The sequence below is a fragment of the Lissotriton vulgaris genome, chromosome 4_1 (genome assembly GCF_964263255.1).
Source record: "Lissotriton vulgaris chromosome 4_1, aLisVul1.2, whole genome shotgun sequence".
NCBI classification, from domain to species: domain Eukaryota; kingdom Metazoa; phylum Chordata; class Amphibia; order Caudata; family Salamandridae; genus Lissotriton; species Lissotriton vulgaris.
This window is the reverse complement of record NC_141691.1, coordinates 1,657,034,816-1,657,057,994: the sequence shown is the minus strand read 5'-3', so window position 1 is coordinate 1,657,057,994 and position 23,179 is coordinate 1,657,034,816. Positions and strand designations below refer to the sequence as shown.

Sequence of the window (23,179 nt, the reverse complement as noted above, 5' to 3'; positions counted from 1 at the left end):
TTGGAGCATCCCTTCTTGTATGCAATCCTGTCTAAACACACTAACGCCGTCTTTCGGGATTTGTTCTTTCTGTACGCCAGTTATGAAGAGACGATCCATACAGAAAATAACAAAACATAACAGGAAAATGCGGGCTACAAAGCTGTGAGTGCAGCGCAGCACAGGAGTGTCTTAGAGATGTAGGGCGAGGGTCACAGTGCAGCAATAACAAGGCTTCCGGCGGGAGGCGTGGTCATCCTCCGTCGCCTTGCCTGGGGTATGTTTACTTATGCAAATAGTCTGCTGCGTTCAGGCTGATTCGGCCTCTAGAGCTGTCATTTACAGCAGTCGTTCCTCCCCGGAAATTGTGCAATGTATTCGTTTCCATGGCGACTGCTGGACGCTTTGAAGCGCGGTGAAGGCAAACCTGGCATCCGAACTGCTACCAGCAGCCCCACAATAGGAGGAGGAGGACGATGGCCGGTAAGTGCTTCTTGAGCGACGGGCGAGTTGTTACCGCGGGCCGTAGAATGAGGCTGGTTGTGCGGATCGGAGAGGATTCGATCAGAGCATGAAAGATGTTTTTTGCAGCAGACATATTAACCAGTTGCCTTACTTTATGATGAGTCAAACTGCTACTAGTCAAAACGCTCCATCTCTCCCCAACAGAAACATTAATCACTAAAATAATTTTTATTGCAGCCTGAAAACTGCTGGATGCACAAGGCAGGTGCTTTCACAACCATAAGTTATTTCTAAACGCAGGTCGCCGGAGCTCAGCAACAGGTGTGGCTGCACCTGTCGCGCCGCCCTAGAGTACGCCCTGAATATGGGCCCTCTTGGTAAACTGCACTCATCTAGCTCAGGCACATCAATCCTTTGATGCAAGTACAGGGGCGTGGGTACCAATGGGGCAGGAGGGGCACTGGGACCGGCTATGAAGGGTTCTCTACACTCGAGTGGTGCAGTTTTATAGTGCTCAGCATGGGAATAGGAGGTCATTTTCCATTACATTAGGGTCAACTACTACATTACGTAAGCAAAGGCACAATATTTTATTTGATGTATTTACAAAACATGAACTCACATTAAGACAGTAGATAGATAGCGAACCAGGGTTATTGTGTAGTTTGTCATAGCACCAGGTAATGATGCCCATGTCTTTGTGTAAGGCGCAGTTAAGCAATTTAATTACAGCAATTTTCCCGTTAAGCTTCTCAACAAATAAACCGCAGATAAGTAGTAAAAGTACTGCCCCTTTTTTCACAAGAAAAAAAAAACATGCATTGCATGTGTGCTAAAGTGCACGGCACACCTCTAGCACGTCTTCTGAAAAGTATAGACATGGGAATTTAAACTAGATGGATGTGCTTCCAGTGCAAATCCTATGCTAGACAGCACACACCGTTCTGCGCCATGCGAGGCTGTGCATCGCTCTAGGCACCCTAATTAAAGCGCCAGAACAGGAGATGACAACAGCAGTAGGCATATTTGGTTACTCCAACGCATTGCATGAACATTTAGTAAATCTGTGATTATCTGGGTGCTTACAGTGCTTTCAAAAGTTATTATTTAGTATTACGCTATCAGAATTTACCTAGTGCAAACCTTTCTTATATAGTTTTCCATTTAAAGGACACATTCTAGAACAGATAATGGCCTTACAGTACGTTTCAAAAACAAGAACTCTTTGTCACCACAATGGTACAAATGATTCTACAAATGAAGGCCTGAACTGGCTCCCAAGTAGACTTTACATTTGCTGATTAACCAATTGCACACACTTTCATTTCTTTCAGGTAGCATCCATACACTGTGGAGAGGCTTGTTTTCTTCGCTTGTTTTCTTCTTCAGCTGTCTCTTCCTTCTCTCCCTTCACCAGTTAGAGGAGAGCCCTGTTCCCCTTTCAGACTGAGGCAGACCAACAGTACAGGAATGGTTGTTTTTTGGCACCAAGTATAGCAACTGATTTGGCAAAATTAACAAAAACTTGGGGACGTCGTTCCCAATAAACCCTGCCTGCTTTGACCTCTGTAACGAGTCCTCATATACACCGGTCTTACTCTTCCCCAATTGCAACTAATGTAACAATGTCACTCAGGAATATTTGTTTGTATGTACAGAACAAGGGACACCACATTTCATAGGAGACATTTGATTTAACTTTTTGAAGCACCAATACCATACATCTCTTTCTGACGTCCCCTCATCCTCATGTTTCATGCTGCACCCCCTTCCTCTCCATTGCTGTCTTTTCACTCTCTCCTGCATGCGCTAACTTTTTCCTCCTCTACCCCACCTTCCCCTTTCACACCCACCCTATTATACAAAATATCTTTATTTTTTCCTTTGATGCCAGCAATATATGAACAGCTGTATACCTCCTTCCCACGCTTTCTCATAGAATCATAATTGCAGTTGGCACATATGTGATCATCACTGTTTTGATCGAATGAGCATGTAGTATGAACATGTTTATGGCACTAGGAGAAACTCTCATTCTTTTCTGCCTCAAGTCCAGAGCTCTCACTCTGCCCGCCATGAGCACTCATCCGCCTAGAGCAGTGGTCTTCAAACTTTTTAATGCCCTCGCCCCATTTGTGGAAAAAAAAATCAGACCCCCCTCAGAATTTTCCACAGTTATTCCACTAAATTCGCAATGATTAATTACAGTTAAGGTCTCTTACCATTTTAAAAATGCAATCAAATACATGAATGCCATACATACTATTCTGGTCAGGCAGGCCTTACTAATATGTACAAGTATCAACAGTGTGAATATTAGAAATAGAGGTGGAGGCTCTGAAGAATATTTGGAGTCCATTCCCTTTTGACTCATACGCCTCGCAGTGAGGTTTCTTGCCAGTCGCTTGCCTAACTCGCCGCTACAGGAGTAGCTTGCTGCCTAAACCCGCTTCCAGCCCTGAAGGAGAGGAGGAGAGGAGGAATACCATCTGCGTGGCCGCAGAGGAGGCGCGAGGCGCGGCTCCGGGACTGCGAGGCTCAGCTATCAGCTACATCAGCTGTTGCCTCTTCCCGTGCGAGCCGCGCCCCCTCCCAGTGCCCGCCCCCACCAAATCGCCTACAACCTCTCGTGGCTCCCGCTACGCGGGCGCCACTCGCAGTGAGGTTTCTTGCCAGTCGCTTGCCTAACTCGCCGCTACAGGAGTAGCTTGCTGCCTAAACCCGCTTCCAGCCCTGAAGGAGAGGAGGAGAGGAGGAATACCATCTGCGTGGCCGCAGAGGAGGCGCGAGGCGCGGCTCCGGGACTGCGAGGCTCAGCTATCAGCTACATCAGCTGTTGCCTCTTCCCGTGCGAGCCGCGCCCCCTCCCAGTGCCCGCCCCCACCAAATCGCCTACAACCTCTCGTGGCTCCCGCTACGCGGGCGCCACTCGCAGTGAGGTTTCTTGCCAGTCGCTTGCCTAACTCGCCGCTACAGGAGTAGCTTGCTGCCTAAACCCGCTTCCAGCCCTGAAGGAGAGGAGGAGAGGAGGAATACCATCTGCGTGGCCGCAGAGGAGGCGCGAGGCGCGGCTCCGGGACTGCGAGGCTCAGCTATCAGCTACATCAGCTGTTGCCTCTTCCCGTGCGAGCCGCGCCCCCTCCCAGTGCCCGCCCCCACCAAATCGCCTACAACCTCTCGTGGCTCCCGCTACGCGGGCGCCACTCGCAGTGAGGTTTCTTGCCAGTCGCTTGCCTAACTCGCCGCTACAGGAGTAGCTTGCTGCCTAAACCCGCTTCCAGCCCTGAAGGAGAGGAGGAGAGGAGGAATACCATCTGCGTGGCCGCAGAGGAGGCGCGAGGCGCGGCTCCGGGACTGCGAGGCTCAGCTATCAGCTACATCAGCTGTTGCCTCTTCCCGTGCGAGCCGCGCCCCCTCCCAGTGCCACGCCCCCTCTCACCCAAAAACTATTTAACCGCCATTCCAACGCGCATCGCGGGACGCGCGCGGGTCGGAGCCCGGGGCGAAGCCCGGGCTAAGGGCGGGCCCGTTGTTGCCCGTTAGTGCCCGATAGAGACCGGACCGGGCCATCTCTCTTTCATCAACGACCTGGCAACAAACATCATGCCAGCAAAAACCAGAAGCACCTCCAAACCCAAACCTAAATCCAAACATGCGCAGGAGGTAGCACAGGTAACAGGCCCCATTGACCTGTTCATATCGCGGGTAAACGATACAATAAACCAAAGCATAGCTTTAATGGAAAAGAGAGTCTCTATGGATCTCATGAGCGCAAACGCTAAGCGCTCATCACTCGGTGCCATAGCGAACGCTGCATCCCCAATCAACTTGACCTCCCAAAATAGCTCACTCCCAGTGCCTCTTTCAACTACAGAACTTAACACCGTTCCATCAGTAGTCGATCTGTCAGTCACGCACTCTGAATCGGATCCCTCATTAACATCAGAAGATTTGGAAGCAACCCCAGACCTAGCCGGCTGTCATACGCAAGGAGACATCCAAACCTCCAACAACCTACCTCAGCACGGTGAGAGAGAAAGGGCAACATCGGAAACCCGACTATCATTTAGAGGAAAAACACAAAGCTCACCCACGACCAACTCAAACTCCCCATGCTCCAACAGCATACTGCACATTCCTGACTGCACCCTCCCACACAAGCCAATATCCAGCAACAACAACGCAGCTGAGCAATGTAAGACCTGCAGAATCACATCCCAAGTGCTAACCACCACCAAAGACCTACTTTACCAATACCTAAAGCCTATCCAGCTGAGTGTTAGAAACCTCGAGGCTCAATTAACAATAATATCAGCTACTCTTCTAGATACAAACACCAGGATAGACGTAAAGGGCCAGCGAAACACTACACACCCACCAAAAAAGCAAAACCAAAAACATATCCAGAAAGTAGCCAGTCATACAAATGCAACACCTATAATACAAAAGAACCCTAATCCATCGTCTGTCATACCCAAACCAATAGTAAGCACGCTCCACTCCCACCAGGAGAAACCACCACAACAGAAATCATCACAACAAAAAGAGCAGCAGGCAGATACCAAAGGGAAGGTCACGGTACGAACCCCATGTCCAGCACAAAACCCAGACCCTAGCAGAATCCCCCAGGAGAAACCTGACTCCCAGCCTACGAACTCCCCACCCCCCCAAAAAACACCTAAGAACGTAACGGAAACCACCCCGAAAAAATACCCTGTAGTGAGACGCCCTGCCCATTTGCCCCCTGAAGCTACTCCATACACAATAGTTCTAACAGGAGTACCCGAGTTAGTAGATGACACCCCAGAAACTGCCTGGTCACTCAAAAACAAGGCCATGCAGTGGCTTAGCATAAATAGACCTCTTGAATCCCACCTATCAGGAGGAATTACGTCAGCACGTAGGGTAGCCTGGATAGGCAAAACCAAGAAAACAATACGCGGTGATTGCATCATTGTAACATGCAAAGATCCCGCAACGGTTGACTATATATGTGCCTGGCCACAACTCGAGAAAAAAGGGGGAATAGACGCTCGTCACCTCTCTCTTTTTTACCCCCCAATGAAACAACAACACAACCCCCCTCCCTGGGAATGGTACCATCATCCCAAAGGCCCGAGGAACCAGGACCCATGGCGACAAACACCATGGATCCGGAGGGATTTCCCACGCGAATACCTTGATAGGGGGGGGCCAAGAGAAAGGTATGTCGATAGCCAAGTTCCATACTGGCAGGACAGATCATACCCAGTATATGAGGGTTGGCAGGGTTTCCCGACCCAAAACCGTTACGAGTGCCTCGACATGGTCGATTGACCACCCACTGATGATCTTAACCAACCCACAGCTGCCTCCTTACACTCAGTTGTCGCCTCACACTTCCCAGTCCCTGACAAGCACCAGATAACTCCCTCTAAACAGCCTGAAGCATCAGAGACCCCAACGACTCAACAAAATAACCTCTTGACCCTCCCCCCCCAGAGAACCTGGACACGAGTGCAGGATCTCTCATTGAACAAACTCTAACCACCGAAATCCCTACCAACAGCAAAACAGCACGCACCACCTCGACTGTTAACGAGGCCACGACCGTAGGCATAGCTTTCTGGAACGTCGCAGGCCTAACCGGAAAAATAACATGCCCTCAATGGTTGGAAACTGCACGAAGCCACCAAATCTTGTGCCTACAAGAGACCTGGCGTCTATCCCCCCTCCATCTAGCGGGATATAAAACATTCTTTACCAAAGCAACGCCAAGCACAATGGGAAGACCAAAAGGTGGCCTCATGATTTATTTCTCCAACACCTTAGCAGTTAAGGTAAAAATAACAAAAGAAACACCTGCCTTTCAAGTCATTCAAATCACACACCATACCACCGCATCGAGGAACATCTACATACTCATAAACTATTATAACAACATAGGCACGCAGGACTGCTGTTCAAACCTGGATGAAATGGTGGCCCACATATCTACACTTCAAAACGTGAATTTAAGCGAGACAATAAAATACATCTGGGGAGGCGATTTCAACCATCCAATATGCCCAAACCACAAAACCGGGACCTGTGGTCTACAATCTGAATCCGGTAATCCGATTCCTCACTTCGCCCACACTCAAAGCGGAAACAAGCTGAATGAAATTGTATTTACCCTGGACCTTGACTTTGTAAATGAGCTAGTGGACCCGGCCCAGGAATTTCGACCCACCTTCCATGGGCGAGGTTGCACATCTACCATCGACTTTATCCTAGCCTCCAATACCTGCAAGAACTCGCTAACTAACTACAAAGTAGGGTCCTGTCCGATTAGCGATCACTATCCCCTAAGCGTGGAGATTACATTGGAGAAATTAGGTCCTTCTACAACGAAAATTAGTTCTCTCGATCAACAAACAATATCAATAAGGAAGAGGAACGGGTTCGCAATTAAATGGGCCAAAGTCGATCCCGAGATGACCTCGCAAAGGATATTTGAAAAAACACACCCCTGGTTAAGGGACTGTCTGTCCGCTGAGGCTTTGCCTGAACTAATCATTACCTCCTTCCATAATATCCAAGGGGCAATAAGAGATGAGTTGGTCAAATACAGGACAAACAAACCAATATCCCAAACTAAAAGATGGTTCAACTCAGACTGCAGAAAGGCCCTTTCGGCTTTAAAAGATGCCCTCCGGCAGGAACCAAGAGACGCCCAATTAATTTCATCCCGGAGGAAAGCGTACAACGAAGCCAGGAAAAACCGAAGGTGCCAGATAAAGAGAGACCTTTGGTGCCAATTACACGAAAGCGCACCAAAAAAGGACAGCATAACTTTTTGGCAGACCATTAGATCACCCTTCTTGGACAATGATACTGATCCAAATCTACTTGACGTAGCAGTAACCGAGAACGAATGGGTCCGCCACTTCACAAAAATTTTTGGCTTGCCACCTGACACACCTCGAACAGAACGCGAGGCTGAAGCAGAGAATCATCTTCTTCCCATTAATTTACCCATAAACTTACGCTTCACCGTAACCGAGGTCAGAAAAGCAATTACAGCGTCAAAAACTGGCAAGGCTCCCGGTCCAGACGGGGTACCCATGGACTTGTTCTTATATAACAGTGACTATTGGTCGCTAATAATAACCCGGGTAATGTCTGCAGTCGCTGAAATCGGTCTCCTTCCTTCATGGTCATCATCTACACTCTTGCCAATATTCAAGAAAGGGGACCGCAACGACCCCGCGTGCTACCGGCCGATCTCCCTTCTGGATTCCACGGGCAAAATTGCAGGTCGACTACTCCTGGACCGTTTACAATCTTGGGCCCAGGCAAATAACATCTTTACAGACCTGCAATACGGCTTCCAGAAGGGGCTCGGCACGGTGGAGCAAGCCCTAAATCTGACCCTCCTGGCCGGTAAATACGCCCATGCAAAAGAAGGAAAAATTTACCTGGTCTATGTAGATCTGAGCGCAGCTTTCGACTGCGTTCAGCATGCAAAGCTGTGGGAAATCATGTCGAACCTTGGAGTAGATCCAGCGATATTGGCCTTTCTCAGGGGTCTATACACCAACGCAGAAGGCCGAGTGCGTTACGGCATTGGCGGCGATCTATCACGTCCTTTTAAAATCATGCGAGGAGTTAGGCAAGGGTGCGTATTGGCACCCTTCCTATTCAATCTATACACCAACGGGATTGAAAAAGCAATGCTGGCAGGGAGCCAGGACCTCCCGCAAATAGTACGCCGCCCCATACCCATTCTACTCTACGCCGACGACTCGGTCATCCTGGCCCGAACTGCCAACCAACTCCAACGACAGCTGAACAAATATGTGACGTTCATGGACTCTTTGGGTCTAAAAGTAAACACAAAGAAAACATTCACAATGTCCATAGGACCCAAACCCGGAAATTCAAAATCCTTATATATAAACAATACCAAGCTGGAAAAAACGTCAGTTTACCCATACCTGGGTATACTCGTGGACGATTCAATGACCTGGCGAAAAGCCATTGAAGCCAGAAACCTTAACTTTCGTCGAGCAACATCAGCACTTTGTGCCTTCTCCAGGAAACTAGGCAAACCAACTCCGTCGGAACTATTAACTTTATACTATGCAAAATGCCACAGTGTGGCGAGCTACGGGGCAGGCATCTGGGGTTACGGAAGCATCAAACAACTACAGGCAACGGAGAATGCCTTCATTAAGTACGTCCTGGCCCTTCCCCAAAGCTCCCCGACTTTAGCATCACACCGAGAGCTAGGGATGGATTTCGTGACAGACACCATACGCTGCCAGCCTCTCATTCTATGGCACCGCATATGGTGCAATCCAGAAAGCCATGTAACACGCTCCCTCATCACAGACTGCCTGAGCCTTGCTCACTGGAGAAAAATCCCCTGGCTCAATTACATCTTTAAATTTTTTCAAGATCTCAACCGTGAGCAATACTTTCTTGATCCACCTTCAATCGAAGATATATCCAAGAAACGGCTGAAAGAACTATGTATAGGCCACTTGAGAGAACCTCGCAATCAGGCGGAGATAGTGAAAACGCAAAATGGAAAAATCTCCCAATTGCAAACAGGAAAATCGATACAGCCTTACCTCACGTTCTTTCTTTCGAACTATGAAAAGTTTCTACTGACTAGATTCCGGTTCGATCTCTTCTTTCGCTTGGTCTCATTTCCAGAACAGAACAGCTGGTCACGGAACTTGATTTTTTGTCCGTGTGATGGGGTTTCCAAGCAATCGACGGTCCATGTCACATTGTTCTGCAAATACTACAGTGTGGCCAGGAAAAAATGGATTCTCCCCCTTCTACGCTCAAGCGGTCAAAGAAACACATATCCAGCGCTCGCTTATCTCCAGTCGCCGGTAAACCCGCATGAAGCCAAAATGACAGCGACCTTTTTAAAAAAAGTAATGAAAATACGACAGGGCATTGTTTTATAAAATGTAACATGTGAACTTCAGCTTAAAACCGATGGTTTTTAAAAATATTGTACTTTTTATGATTATGCAAATTTTTATAATCGAATAAAAGTTTATGAAATGAAATGACTCATACGCCAAGCTAGGATATAAATGACAAAACATGCTGGTGGTGGCCCATTACAGAGCGGCTTACTGCCACTCATTTTTTTCAGGTTAAAGCAAAGACCGTTCATCAGTATAATGCTCTTCTGACCAGAGCCTGGTGCCCCCTGGATCACATGAGGCCCCCCTAGGGGAGCCCCTCCCCTAGTTTGAAGACCCCTGGCCTAGAGGCAAATCAATTTACCAGTGGTGGCTCCTCAGCAATGGCCGAGGAGCGTCGCCCCACTGCCTGGCTCAGAGCCAACACATCTATATATACTTATACTTTACTTATCTATACTACTATAATAAAGGAGAAACTTTCAGGCTTTGAGGCGGGTAAACTCCGGAACTACAGCGCCAATCTACACACCCGATACACCGTAGAAATCGTCAGGGTGTGTAGATGGTTATAGGCTATATAAAGTTTAAAAATAAACCTTATTTAAAAAATGTATTTAAAAAAAAAGTATTCCCCCAAAGTAGCGCCGGCCGCGACGTGCGTGCTCACGTCGAGGAGCGGCGTCAGAGCGGCGTCAGAGCGACGTCAGAGGTGCGGCGGACATGGCGCGGGGGAGGAGCGGTCATGTGAGGAGCAGTGGACAGGCCAGCGGCGGTGCGACCAGCGGAGAGGCGGACATGGCGCGGGGGAGGAGCGGCGGCGGACAGGCGGTGAGGAGCAGAGCGGCGAGGAGCTGTCAACTCAGGAGCGGCGGCTGAGGTAAGCAGGTGGGTGTCGGGCCAGGCGGGGGACGGGGAGTTACAAAAGGCAATGTCGGGGCAGGCGGGTGTCCGGGAAGGCGGGGGACGGGGACTAACACCTCCATTGACTCAGGCCAGGCGAGGGTCGGGCCAGGCGGCAGGTGGGGGACGGGGCGGGCGGGGGCACGGGCTGCTGGGCAATGTCGGGGCAGGGGGGGGTAGGGGGAAGCCTGAAAGCTCCTGGACAAGGTCTGGACGGGCTGCTAGTTACTATTATAAAGAGTGAGCTGAAACCTTTGAGGTGGGTAAACTCAAGAAGTGCAGCACCAATCACAACACCCAATACAGCATTGGAAAGGGGAGTTGCAGCAGATGGACATAGGCTATACAGGTGGCCACCATATACATTAGAAACGTCAAAGAACCTTAGGGGTAAAGTAGTCCCTTGTGGGCGTGGACGTTGGTGTGGGCGTGTCGGGGGCGTGTTCATGGGCGTGTCAAGCTACACACATTTTACTTTGTGGCCGTAACCGTTGTCAGAGGGGCGTGGGCGTGTCAAACTACACACTCAGAGGGCCGTGAGCGTGTCGGGGGCGTGGTCATAGCCGTGTCAAAGTGCACACATTATACTTTGTGTGAGGGGCCTACCACAACAGCGTTCTCAGAGGGGCATGCCACAAATATTATAACAAAAAAATGGCTGCGTCATTCAGTAGCGCGCCTTTCCATTCACGAGTTATAATCACTTCTCACACGTCCGTATAGAAGACACAAGGTGCGCCGCATTCACGCACATTGCCATTCAGGCGGCATTAATAATATATGTTGCGAAGCAACCTTTGTGGGCATAAGCGTTACCGATCTCAACAGGGGATAAACGCAGGCGTCTCAGAATGCACACACCCACACCTCTCAGAATGCACACGTCCACACACATCAACGCTGAACTCACTGTGATGAGATTAGCGTTCTTGCACCTGGTGAGGTGTGCGTGCCCTTCAGCGTTGTTGTTTGTGGGCATGTGCATTCTAAGACTCCTGCTGCATTGGAAATCGGTGGGGTAGCGTTCAGTAAGGTTTGCCGTTCTTCAGGTAAATCTTTTTTATACCCGGACAACGTCGGGACGGGCAGCTAGTGTAAAATAAAACAATGTTCTTACGTCATTTTATTTTGCATGTGCCGGCTCTAAGCCAGTGCTGTAGGGAGGGGTGGGGCTTAGGCATGAAAGGGGGGAGAAGTACGCATATGTGTTTGGGCGGCCATCTCAGGACGACCAAAACACACATGTACACTTAGGTTTTCTCCAGCCCAGCTGCATTGAGCAGCCAAGCTGTAGAAACACCACAGACTCCCTGGTCTGAGCAGGGCATCTTTCCTGCCTGCTCAGACCAATACCCACACTGCTCTGCCGCACGGGTATTGGACGGGAGTCTGTCCCAGGGGCTGCTGGGACCAGGCAGGAAGAGGAGAGGAGGTGAGATGAGTCGCAACGCTTGAGGCAGCTGGCGGAAAAAGGTATGTTTTAAAGAATTCTTTATATTTTATTTCTACTCCCTGTGCGATGCCTCCCACACGACCCACTCGCCCCACCACCCTCTTATGCTTTACAAAAGCAAAAACCAATCACAAAGGAGGGACTCTGGGCTATTTGGACAGGTCCAGCATACATGCCCAAACTTAGTAAAGATACAGAAAAAATGCTGTTCCTAATTGTGAGACAAGGGAAAACTAGGAGAACTGGTCTTGCGTGGTCATGAGATGTAGGATGATGGGAACTCTTCCTCTTTGAATTTGGGGCCCTCACACACCCGGCTGGGTGTCATGCTTCATCATAGGGCTGCTCCTCATCAGGTCGGCGCTGCAATACCTGACAGGCTCTCTATGAGGGGCTCTTCGGCGGAGATCTTTTATTCCAAATTGCCGTTTGGTGCCGTGTGGGTGAGGGGCCTATCCAGTGTAAATGAGTGAGTGGAGGTGTGTAACCTGAATGAAGTTTAAAACAGGGTTGGAAGTATCAACGAAAACAATTTTAATCAATAGGTCTCCCGATCTGATTAAAAGAGACAACGGTGCATGTCTGAGGTTATGTCTCAGGTAGGGCGCTCTATTGTGTGGTCAGCATGTTTCTCGCTTACTAGTCTATCAATCTGGTGGCGATTTGTCTGGACCGTATAAAATCAAATCTATCTACACACAGGTGGTTATATGGTGTAAACTACCTCTTTAAACCAGCCGATCCCGGCAGAAGTGGGTAGGACACCACTCCTTTAGCAAGCGTATTTGCCCGGAGGCGCTGACTTGTTTGCGAGCTCACCTTGACCTGCCTTGCAACCGGGCCTTGCCGCACCTGCTCCGCGGTTGCCGCATCGCCGTCACCAGAGTGGGGCTGGACTTTGGAACTTCACGAGGAGTTGAACAGAGCAAGACCTGGGCCGAGGGCTGCAGCAGGGCTGCGAGCGTTGCAGGGACTCCATCACCCAGGAGTCCCTGCGTGACCGTGTGACAGCTTCCGGTCCGCTCTCCCTGTTGGCCCGCCCACCGCCCACTGGAGGGCTTTTTAAACTCCTGCCTCCACTGCATCTTAGGGACACCACTCCTTTAGCAAGCGCATTTGCCCGGAGGCGCTGACTTGCTTGCGAGCTCACCTTGACCTGCCTTGCAACCGAACCTCGCCGCACCCGCTCCGCGGGTGCCGCATCGCCGTCACAAGAGTGGGGCTGGACTTTGGAACTTCACGAGGAGTTGAACAGAGCAGGACCTGGGCCGAGGGCTGCAGCAGGGCTGAGAGCGTTGCAGGGACTCCATTACCCAGGAGTCCCTGTGTGACCGTGTGACAGCTTCCGGTCCGCTCTCCCTGTTGGCCCGCCCACCGCCCACTGGAGGGCTTTTTAAACTCCTGCCTCCACTGCATCTTTGGGACACCACTCCTTTAGCAAGCACATTTGCCCGGAGGCGCTGACTTGTTTGCGAGCTCACCTTGACCTGCCTTGCAACCGGACCTCGCCGCACCCACTCCGCGGGTGCTGCTTCGCCGTCACAAGAGTGGGGCTGGACTTTGGAACTTCACGAGGAGTTGAACAGAGCAGGACCTGGGCCGAGGGCTGCAGCAGGGCTGCGAGCATTGCAGGGACTCCATTACCCAGGAGTCCCTGCGTGACCGTGTGACAGCTTCCGGTCCGCTTTCCCTGTTGGCCCGCCCACCGCCCATAACACTCACTCCCTACATATAGGAACGGCCCTCCCGCAGCGCGGGACGCAGCTCAGGGCGAAGACCGGGCTAAGACCGGGCCGTTTGAGGCCGTTCGAGGTCAGAGAGGTCTGGGCTGGGCCACCCCCCTTGGCGTGTTGTTGATATATTCCATTCCAGCTACTTTGTTCACCCTTATTCCCACAATGTGCTCACGGGGTAGTCGCAGCAAAACTGCTAAGGGAGCGAATAAGCCCAATGGAACCCTAGATGATTTCCTCACCAAGACCAATTTGGCCATTGATGCGGAAATCAGCAAAATGCAACACAGGGTATCCCTGGAATTAGAAGCTGCACGAAGGCTTTCCCTGAACCTAGCTTCCTCCAAAAAATCATCCTTAGGGAATATTGCCTCAGTTTTAACTCGAGAGCGTACATCAGGCCCACGCCCATTGTTAACGTCGGCAGACATCCATCATATTCCAATCGCATCTCTACCCGAGCCCCTTCTTATTCCATCACCACCACCTCTAAAGCCCACCGAGGTGTCTGCGCCATACGTCCTTGAGGCAGGTATAGGCTTCCCCACTAAACCCGATCTGTCTAAATCAGCTGTAAGTGCTAAGAAAGCTGCCACCCACAAAAGGAAATGTCTTGCTAGATCCACCTATGCACGCAAAAAGGCTAAAATTGCGAGGTCCCAGTTCTTTAATAGTAGACGACCGCTGGTTACACATGGGGCCGATGAAGAAGCCTTTAAAACTAACATTTGCACCCTGGGAAAGGAAAACGACCCTGGCTCATGCAGTGTTGTGTTAGACCTTACAATGGGGGCCTCTCCAGATAAGATCGAGGAAAGGCCAACTGAGGGTAGGCTGAGTGAGACAGGGAAGGATAGGGGGGGGGATGAAGAATTTCTCAAAATCGTTTGGGACACATTAAAACAGCTACTTACTCCCCTGGAACTTAGACTTTCCCGTATAGAAAACAACTTACTAGAAATGGATAAGACTATAGTCACCTTGGCTAGCCTTAGTCTAAAACAAATGGAAGCTAAGTTTTCCCAAGGTGAGGATTGTACCCCTCAGGCTCAGGTGCCAGAACCTCCGGCCTTGCCCCCCCAAAACCCAAACCTATACCCCGTACAAAAGTCTGTAACCCCACTGCTACTATTCCAAGATCTACAGCCCCAAGCGCCCGTCCCCCCCAAAGTATAGCACCTTCCAAACCAAGGCCACAAGCTGTTCCACACCAGCCTAATCAGCCAGCAACCACAAATACACTTCCTTAGCAATCCAGTCGTCCGAATTTTCGTGGGGGTTTTATTGATTTGCCACCAGAAGCTGGGCCTTATGTCATAGTGTTAGCTGGCGTGCCTGCCCTGGGTCCACAAACCCAAGAGAACCATTGGTCTTTAAAAAATAAGGTCATTTACTGGCTCAATGTAAATAGACAGCTCCCTTACCATCAAAGAAGTCGGGTACTAATGGTACGTAGAGTACCTTGGGTAGGCCCTACACGTAAGTCCATTGCTGGTGATTGTATAGTAGTATCTTTTGCAGATCCCCACACAGCTCAGCATCTCTGTTCATGGGCCTCACGTGATGACGACCCCTCTATTGTCGTCAGACCTCTCACTTTTTTCTACCCACCTCGGCAGCAGTTTGAGATGGAGGGGACCTGGTCAACAGTCCAAAATACTAGACGGAAAGGACGAAGGGATGGCTGGCAAAGTCAAAACAACTGGTGGCAAGGGGCTCCCACTTCTAATATGTTCGGTTGTTTGGATGAGGTTGATTGACTTGGGGGGATTGACGCCTTAATGCACTCTACGGATCTCATTCCCCCTCAGGTGACTGCTCCCCTAACCCCCCAGTAACCTGTATGGATTGTTCAACCTCTCCCAAAGGCTCTAGCACAACCCTGGATCATGTTAATACTCCTACTAAGATCAGGACAGGGGCCTTGGGTTTACCGCAGACTATCTCACTTAGTAGCCCAGTAGATACAATCAGGGTGGCCTCATGGAATATTGCAGGACTAAGGGGTCGCCTGGATAACGATGACTGGGTCGATTTTATCGACACATATGACATCGTCGTTTTCCAGGAAACTTGGACAACCGTCCCTCTATTTAGAGTAGGCTACCTGAACTATCACAAACCGGCCATACAGGGCCTCAGAGGTAGGGCTTCAGGAGGACTCACTGTGTGGATTAGAAATACCCTGGGATTCCGTGTTAAGGAAAACCTGGTAGAGAATGCCGACCTCCTTTGTATCAGCCTGAGTAAGGATAACAGCAAGGACATTCTCCTAATTAATATCTACGCCCGAGGTTGTCAGGGTGGGAGGAAGCAACCAGTCCTGAATGATCGAGAATATCTTCTGAAGAAGCACAAAGGCGATCATCTTGTCGTAGTAGCAGGTGATCTGAACTGCTCATTTGAACCCATCCTTAGTCTGGCAGAAGATGTGGGAATTGATGAAGATACTGCCTGGAATATCCCCCCGCTAGCTATATCCCCCTTTATCCCCCTCTGGCGGCCCTCCACTGGCTGGGACTCTGCCTGGAGTGGGGGCTTCGGGCAGTGAATGGCCGCACTCCGTCTGACAATTTAGGGAAACCAACTTTTGATAATGGGACCAGCGCAAGTCGTATTGACTACATATTGGTCAATATAGAATCCTGGTCACATGTAATAGATATGGTGGTTGAGACTAGGCCAGAGAGTGACCACAATCCCCTCTCTTTGGGGCTCAGGGTTCCCGGACTGGGTGATCTCCAAATGGAAACAACCTGCCTAACGTCCGACTTAGTTTTGTGTGACAACAGAAGACGAGTTAAATGGTCTAGGGTCATAGCTGACCCAGAGCTTATCTGTAAAATAGAGGAGTTGGTCTTAGACACAAGGGGCAGGATGACTGCTTTATCCCCCTCTGGTGGAGCCGATTCCTTAACCATTAATCTTCATGAGAAGTGTTTTACGGATCTCAAAAATCTCCTCACCAGGCCATCAAACAATAAGATAGTTAAATCACACAAAAGATGGTATAACAAGAGCTGCAGAGAAGCTCACAGTAAATTAATAGCAGCTGTTAAAACCAGGATTACTCATGATATTAGGAAAGCTAGGCAGTTTTATAAACAAGTCCTTTGGGCAGCTAAGAGGGACTGGGACGACTCCTACTGGTTAGATCTCCTTAAAGCCTGTGAGTCATCTAATCAAGTGAAATTTTGGGAGACAGTTAGATGGGGTAGGGACCCTGACTCCCAAATACCGGTCAACCATGTTTCTGCTCTGGACTGGGTGGAATTTTTTTCTACACAATTTAAAGACACGAGTGCCGAGCAGGAACTGGCAACCGAGCCTGCTGTGGGGGCAATACCAATAATCCCCGGGGATAGGCTCACATTTTCCGCTTTAGACACGGTACATGCCTTAGGTTCTGTCCAGTCTGGTAAAGCCCCAGGTCTAGACGCCATACCAGCGGACCTTTTTAAACTAAACCTTGATTTATGGGTCCCATACATCACCCTATTGGCAAACACTATCGCAGCAGGGACAAGGATTCCCCAATCCTGGAAAGGGGCTGAGATACTGCCAGTATATAAAAAAGGGGATCGATCATTGCCAAATAACTATCGCCCCATAAGCCTGATCGATTCAATCCAAAAAATAGTATCAAGAATGGCCCTAGCAAGAATTCAGGGGTGGATTGAGCAGAACAATATACTTTCCCCTATGCAGGCAGGGTTTAGATTAGGCACCAGCACTTTAGACCAGGTGTTTCGACTCACCATGCTCTATTGGAAGGTGGTCTTCTTGGGTGGAGGGGTTATCTATGCCGCATTCGTTGATCTTAAGTCGGCTTTCAACTTAGTTCCAAGGGCGAAACTATGGGAAGCTCTTAGACTTATGGGCCTTCCTGTAGAACTCCTGGAATTCGTCAGGCGCCTACATGAGGATAATTTCGCTCAGGTAAGGTGGGGGAGGCAGGGTCAGGTGACCAACAGCTTTCCAGTCCAACGAGGGGTGCGCCAGGGCTGCGTGTTGGCTCCTACCCTGTTTCTCCTCTTCATTAACCAGGTAGTTCAATTTTTTAACAATACACAGACTGATGCACCTACCCTGGGCGGATCAAAATATCCTATGTTAATCTTCGCCGACGACACCCTGCTCCTTTCTAAAACCCGGAGCGGGTTACAGGCAGCCCTGAATAGGTTTGCAGAGTTCTGCAAGAACAATGACTTGCAGATCAACATTGATAAAACTAAATTTATGGTTTTTAATAAGAAAACCCCAATTAAAAATTTGGTTACTTTGAACGGTGTCCCAATTGAACAGGTCAAGGTCATGACGTATCTGGGCGTGACCCTTGATCATCAACTTAGTTGGAACCCCCAGTTGGAGGCATTAAAACTCAAATTCGTCCGCCTCACGGGCTGCTTACTGCAGGAACAAAAAAAATCCTTGACTAAACGCATTACTCCAGCACTAAAAATTTATGAGGCCAAGGTCAATGCAGCAACCCTGTACGGAGCTGACATATGGGGTTACAAGGACTTGTCAGTCTTGGCCACAGCACAGAATAGGTTCCTACGGAACCTGGTAGGGCTTCCACAATCCTCACCCATTAAACCACTGCTATTAGACCTAGGTTGCAGACCTTTAGACGAGATGGCACAGTTTCGTCTAGTGGCACTCTGGCGTCGGCTCTGGACGACTCCAGAGCTTAGCCTCTTCGCCCATGAACTGGATGAGGTTAAATCACTGTGGGGTGCTCATAGAATCCCATGGCTCAGGGAAGTCAAACAAATACTGTATTCAATGGGCCTCCCTGAGCTGTGGATAAATCCTGGGTGCTCCAGTTTTCCTTCAAAACAAGAGTTTAAGGATCTTTTCTGGGCCACGAAAAAAATCTATACTGGTCACCCATTCCTCGGACAATAACTTAACGGGACTCTTTCTAACACATAAGGTAACTCCGTCCCTCGAGCCCTACTGGGATTTGATTTGCAAAACCCTAGACCGTAAACTGTATCACCAGTTTCGGGTAGGTACATTACCCATCAACTCCTTTACTACAAAGTGGGCGAAGAATGCAAGCAATAAATGCTTTTGGTGTCCCGACCAGGTAGAAAGCATTGGCCATTTGTTTTTTGCATGTCCAGCATATCGATCCCCTCGATTTAAATGGCTGAAGCCCATATGTGTAACTTTGGATTGTGGGGGACATCGCGAAGCCCTGCAGAAATTCCGTGATATTAGAACTGAAATGTCTGTGATTTGTGTAGCTAAATTTCTGGGTTGGGCGTGGCTGATCCGTACAAAGAAATTGAACACTCTTTTAAATTAACTGCTATGATATGATCACATGTTGTTTGCTTGCCACACTCTTTTTAGACAATTGGGGGCATGTCTGCAGTAGTTTTTATATATATTATGTATTGTATGTCGTCTTTTATGAATTTTATTCGAAATAAAGACATAATGAATTGAATTGGGTAGGTCAGAGAGCCGGTTGCAGATTCAGCAAACTACATTGGGAAATTCCTTGTGTGATACCTGCCGGGTATTGATGAAGTAAAATGAAAAACCCGAATGGGGTTGGTCATGTGCTATCAGGTACTACACAGAGTACGTTTTAGGCTGGTTAGGCCACCTTTCTGCTTTCTCGCAGTGAGGGAAGCAGAAACATAAAATAGTAGTCATAATACCATCTTATATTTCTGCTTCTCGCACTGCGAGAAAGCAGAGAATCGACGCTCTTCCGCCCACATGGAGGAGCCGCCCCTGAGTGCTAAATACAGTGTACTGGAGAAAGTAAATCCCCAAATAAATATATTGTGAGTTTTCCATCACATTTGTGATGCAAATCTGGCACAAAATGTTAGTAAATCTGCCCCTTTGGCTTGGAAATGATTAACTCCGGGATTAGTTAATGTTTTAACAAGTAAACTATTGTCCAATTAATGATTTTTATCTTTTTTTTACTTAAGTTACAGCCTCTCACATACACATATTTTCTTAAAGACTTCATTCTAAAACAGTTGTTACTCTTATTTGTTCTTTAAACAGTTATAGTTATCATCCAAAAATATTCCGGTATTCCTTTTACAGTACTGCCAACAAAAGAACAAGCATTGGTAAATGCATTAAGTTTCACCTATGGGATTAATAGATTTGCTTGTGAATTACTACATGTAGTAAAAGTATGTATACTATATTCTGATGTGGTACCAAATGCAGCCACATAAGCTGTAATTCTATCCATATATGCAGTGAAAAAAAACCTCCTCACACTGCTGACAAATCAGAGGAGGCACGCAGCACCCCCTGCTGCTAAAACAATAAAAAGCCACTAAATTATGCAAAGGAATGGGAGCCCCCACAGATGCTAAAACAAAGGAAGTAGCACTGCACAAGCCAGCAGAATTCCTAGAGCAGCTACACGTGAGAACAAGAGGCGCTAGACCATATCAATAATAAGTGGGGCCAATGCAGCCAGGTCGTAGATAAAGTGAATGGTGCCCACGTACCTGCTAAAGAAAAATATTAAACAGTCCAGTGAGGACGGTAGCAAGGTACTCACCACCATACTGTAAATCAAAACTTGGAAGGCAGCACCAGAGCAGCCTTACTGTCCAAAGATGTGGCCATTTTCCAACGGTTACCACACTTGAATCAATCAAACCATATTCCCTGGCCCATGCGCAATAAAAATTACATTAGTTAGCAAGAACTGCTTACCTGAATCTGCATGGAAGAGTGATTAGAGGAAGGATAGCTTGATGGCAAAAACCGGGTGGCGGGGCACAGGGCTGAAAGCGAGGCTTGGATATTAATTCATTCAAAGCTTTGTGTAAGAAATTAAATTTACAGCTTGAGTGAAACAGAAACCAGATAAACTAATGAAAGACACCAGATCAGAAGGCGAAAACTTTTGAGAAACTAACTAAGCCTCCGAGCAGAAGTGGCAGCACTTTAAAAATAAAAACAAGCACAGCGCAACATTAAAAAAATTGTTCACAAAAGCAGGTGGAAACAGTACTTGCGCTAAGGGAAACTGATAAGAGGAGCACACGAGGAACAACATGAAACAGTATGCTACAAACCAATAGAAAAGGGGGGAAGTAAGTGGCAAACACAGGAACCAATTAAAAGCAAGGAAAGCAAGGGGGCGGGATGTAAGCCCCTTTTAACATCTATGTTAAATACATTAGACTTCACAAGCACAGTGCAAACCCTGTGCTGGTGAAACCTAAAAAAGGGGCTGTGTATGTACCCAAAGAGAAATAAAGTAACACAAATCATGTGCTTGCACAGTTACAATGTAATCATTGAATCAGTTCTATTCAACTATGTTGCATGTGATTTGATTTCATGGAAACACCAGTTCTGAGAAGCCATTTCATCCTGAACTGTTTACCCAAAGTTTTCACAATAATGGCTTTTACCATTTTCTCAAAGTAACATTATACATGCTTTTGTAAAGGTGTAAACGCAGTTTCACTTGAAAAGGGTTCCTCTTTGATTCTTAATGCTTTCACCCCCTTACCTTTCCATGTTTAGGCAATGAGTGACATTTCAATATTTTATCATTTCTGTTGTCCCGAATGCCTTCTACTGCTTTTTTCTAACCCACATTCCTTTTCCCTTCCTACGTCCTCCTTGCTCTTTTCCCTAAGTTTTCTTAGTGGAGAACTCACATCTCCTCCCTTTCACGCATTCTAAAATTTGCTTATGTTCCTACCCCACATGCTTGTTTTACTATACACTTTTTTAGTGGATTCCCCACTTCATACTCTCATTACTCCACTTAAATCTTTCCCTACCCTGCGCCTCTCTATGTTTGTTCACTGCTTTTTTCCACTGCAAAATTAAAACCAAGTTTCCTAACCTGAGTTTGCCATGAGAGATGCCATTTTCTTTTTCTTGTCTTTTTATAATTATTTTTAGCACCTTGATATTGATTGTTTTCCCTTTGGGTTATGCATGCTGCACTATATATACTCCATAGACTAGGCTAGATATTTGCAGTAAGCTATTTCCTTTCCCAGAGAACTCAACATTCGTATGTGTCAACATTTTTCCCCCTAATTTTAGGAGTCCCATCAGCTTTCTCATGGATCAAATGGAGGCAGTTTTATACAGTTGTCTAACACAAGCAAATCAAAAAAATTGTTCTACAATCGGAGGTCAACAACTTAGCAACCATATACGGTTGAACTTCAAATTGTACCAGTGTAGCAGCAGGACAACATGGCCGATGCGACCCTGTAAGGTTGCTGCCTCAGTCCTCGGCAATAATCCTGACAATAATCCTATGGTACAACATTTAACTTTATTGGAAAAACTGCTGAAGCTGCTGGGAAGTGCTGCTGGAACCTGCAGGATTGAAACTGGACTGTGATCCAGTGCAGAGAAACCTGAGAGGTAGTCAAGCCAGAAGAAGGATGGCGAGATGCGACCGTAGCCCAGCTGAGGCCGACGAGAGAGGGAAAGGGCAGAAGAACACAAGCGGCTACTCGCCAGGTATTTCTGTGTGCCCCTGTGGTTGCTGCGGTGGACCCTGCCAGTGGCCGTGAGAACGGCCTGGTGTGGGAGGTGATGCAGACTGGTACCATTGTTCCTGGGAATGGAACCATGGAGAAGAACACAGTCCCAGACATCAAGCAAAAGATCAGGAGGTACAGTCGAGGGCAACAAACCTGAAGCAGCCTGTGGTCAGACCAGGAAAAAACAAGCATCACATCAGGCCAAAAGAAAATTCTTGCGTGGATCACGTTGGGATTGACTCTTCCTGCTCATGAGGGTGATACAGGGTTTGTGCCCCATGGGATTATGCACTGCTACATAGGTCTGGGGTGGCTCACCCCTGCCTTCTTACCGCAACCCTGACCACTCTAGAGAATCAACCGGGGGCCTCCAGAGCTAGGAACACCTAAGTATCAACAGACTTGGGGTTTTGAGGAACCAGTTGGACCATGCATACTCTCCGCACATCCAAAGGTATTGAAAAAGTGACTTGTGCACCTGATGGCCTACCACGCATAATCTAAAACACAGCCTCTCGCCCCAAAGTGAAAGATACAGCTCTGAACCAGATGACCTGGCTTGGGAAACTGCTGAGAACAGAATGATTGGGAGAATTAGGGGATTGCAAGAGCTAGAGCTAAGGCCCTGACCACTACATCCAGCAGTGGGGTGGGGGCTTCCTTCGAGTGTAGCAAGGGGTCGAGACCCAAATTTGGAATAATTGGAAAAGTAATCCTCTGGAACCATGTACTACACAGCACTACACCCCCTAACAGCTGAGACAGGCTTGACACCTGTGAGCAAGATAGCGAAGGATAAGAGCAAGCAAACACATGCTCAAGGAAAAATTGACAATTATACAAGATCAGAAAAATGCAAGAATTACACCTAAAGAAGACCTGTCAATGTGCCTTGTTTTAGAGTGAGTACACAGGTTACTGGCTCAACAACCTAAGCTTGGTCCCCATCAAATCCCCTCATTAGGCAGTTCTTTTCCGTTAGAGAGAGGGTGGCAATCCTACATATGGCACAAAGAAAGGGGTGCATTGCCTTCCACTCAACACAAGTTATGGTCTTCCAGGCTAATACTACTAAACTGGTGCCAGAGTCAGACTGGAAACTGAAAGCAACCTGGCAAATTTTGTCAGACCAGCCCTCAGAAGGGTTCTCCTTCTAAGGAAATTTTGGAAAAGAAAGACCAAAGCGGTGCATTTTACAACACATTTGTCGTTACACAT

At 48.1% G+C, this 23,179-nt stretch overlaps 1 protein-coding gene across 1 annotated transcript in view; it reads left to right on the top strand.

Moving 5' to 3' along the window:
* Positions 1–362: 362 nt before the first annotated feature.
* The window catches only part of LOC147724364 (uncharacterized), a 350,577-nt gene continuing 327,760 nt past the window's right edge, over positions 363–23,179 (top strand). Inside the window, exon 1 of the mRNA XM_086965924.1 lies at positions 363–462. Within this exon, the coding sequence (XP_086822050.1) occupies positions 456–462 (7 nt within the window). The 5' untranslated portion in view covers positions 363–455. The remainder of the gene's footprint in view (positions 463–23,179) is intronic.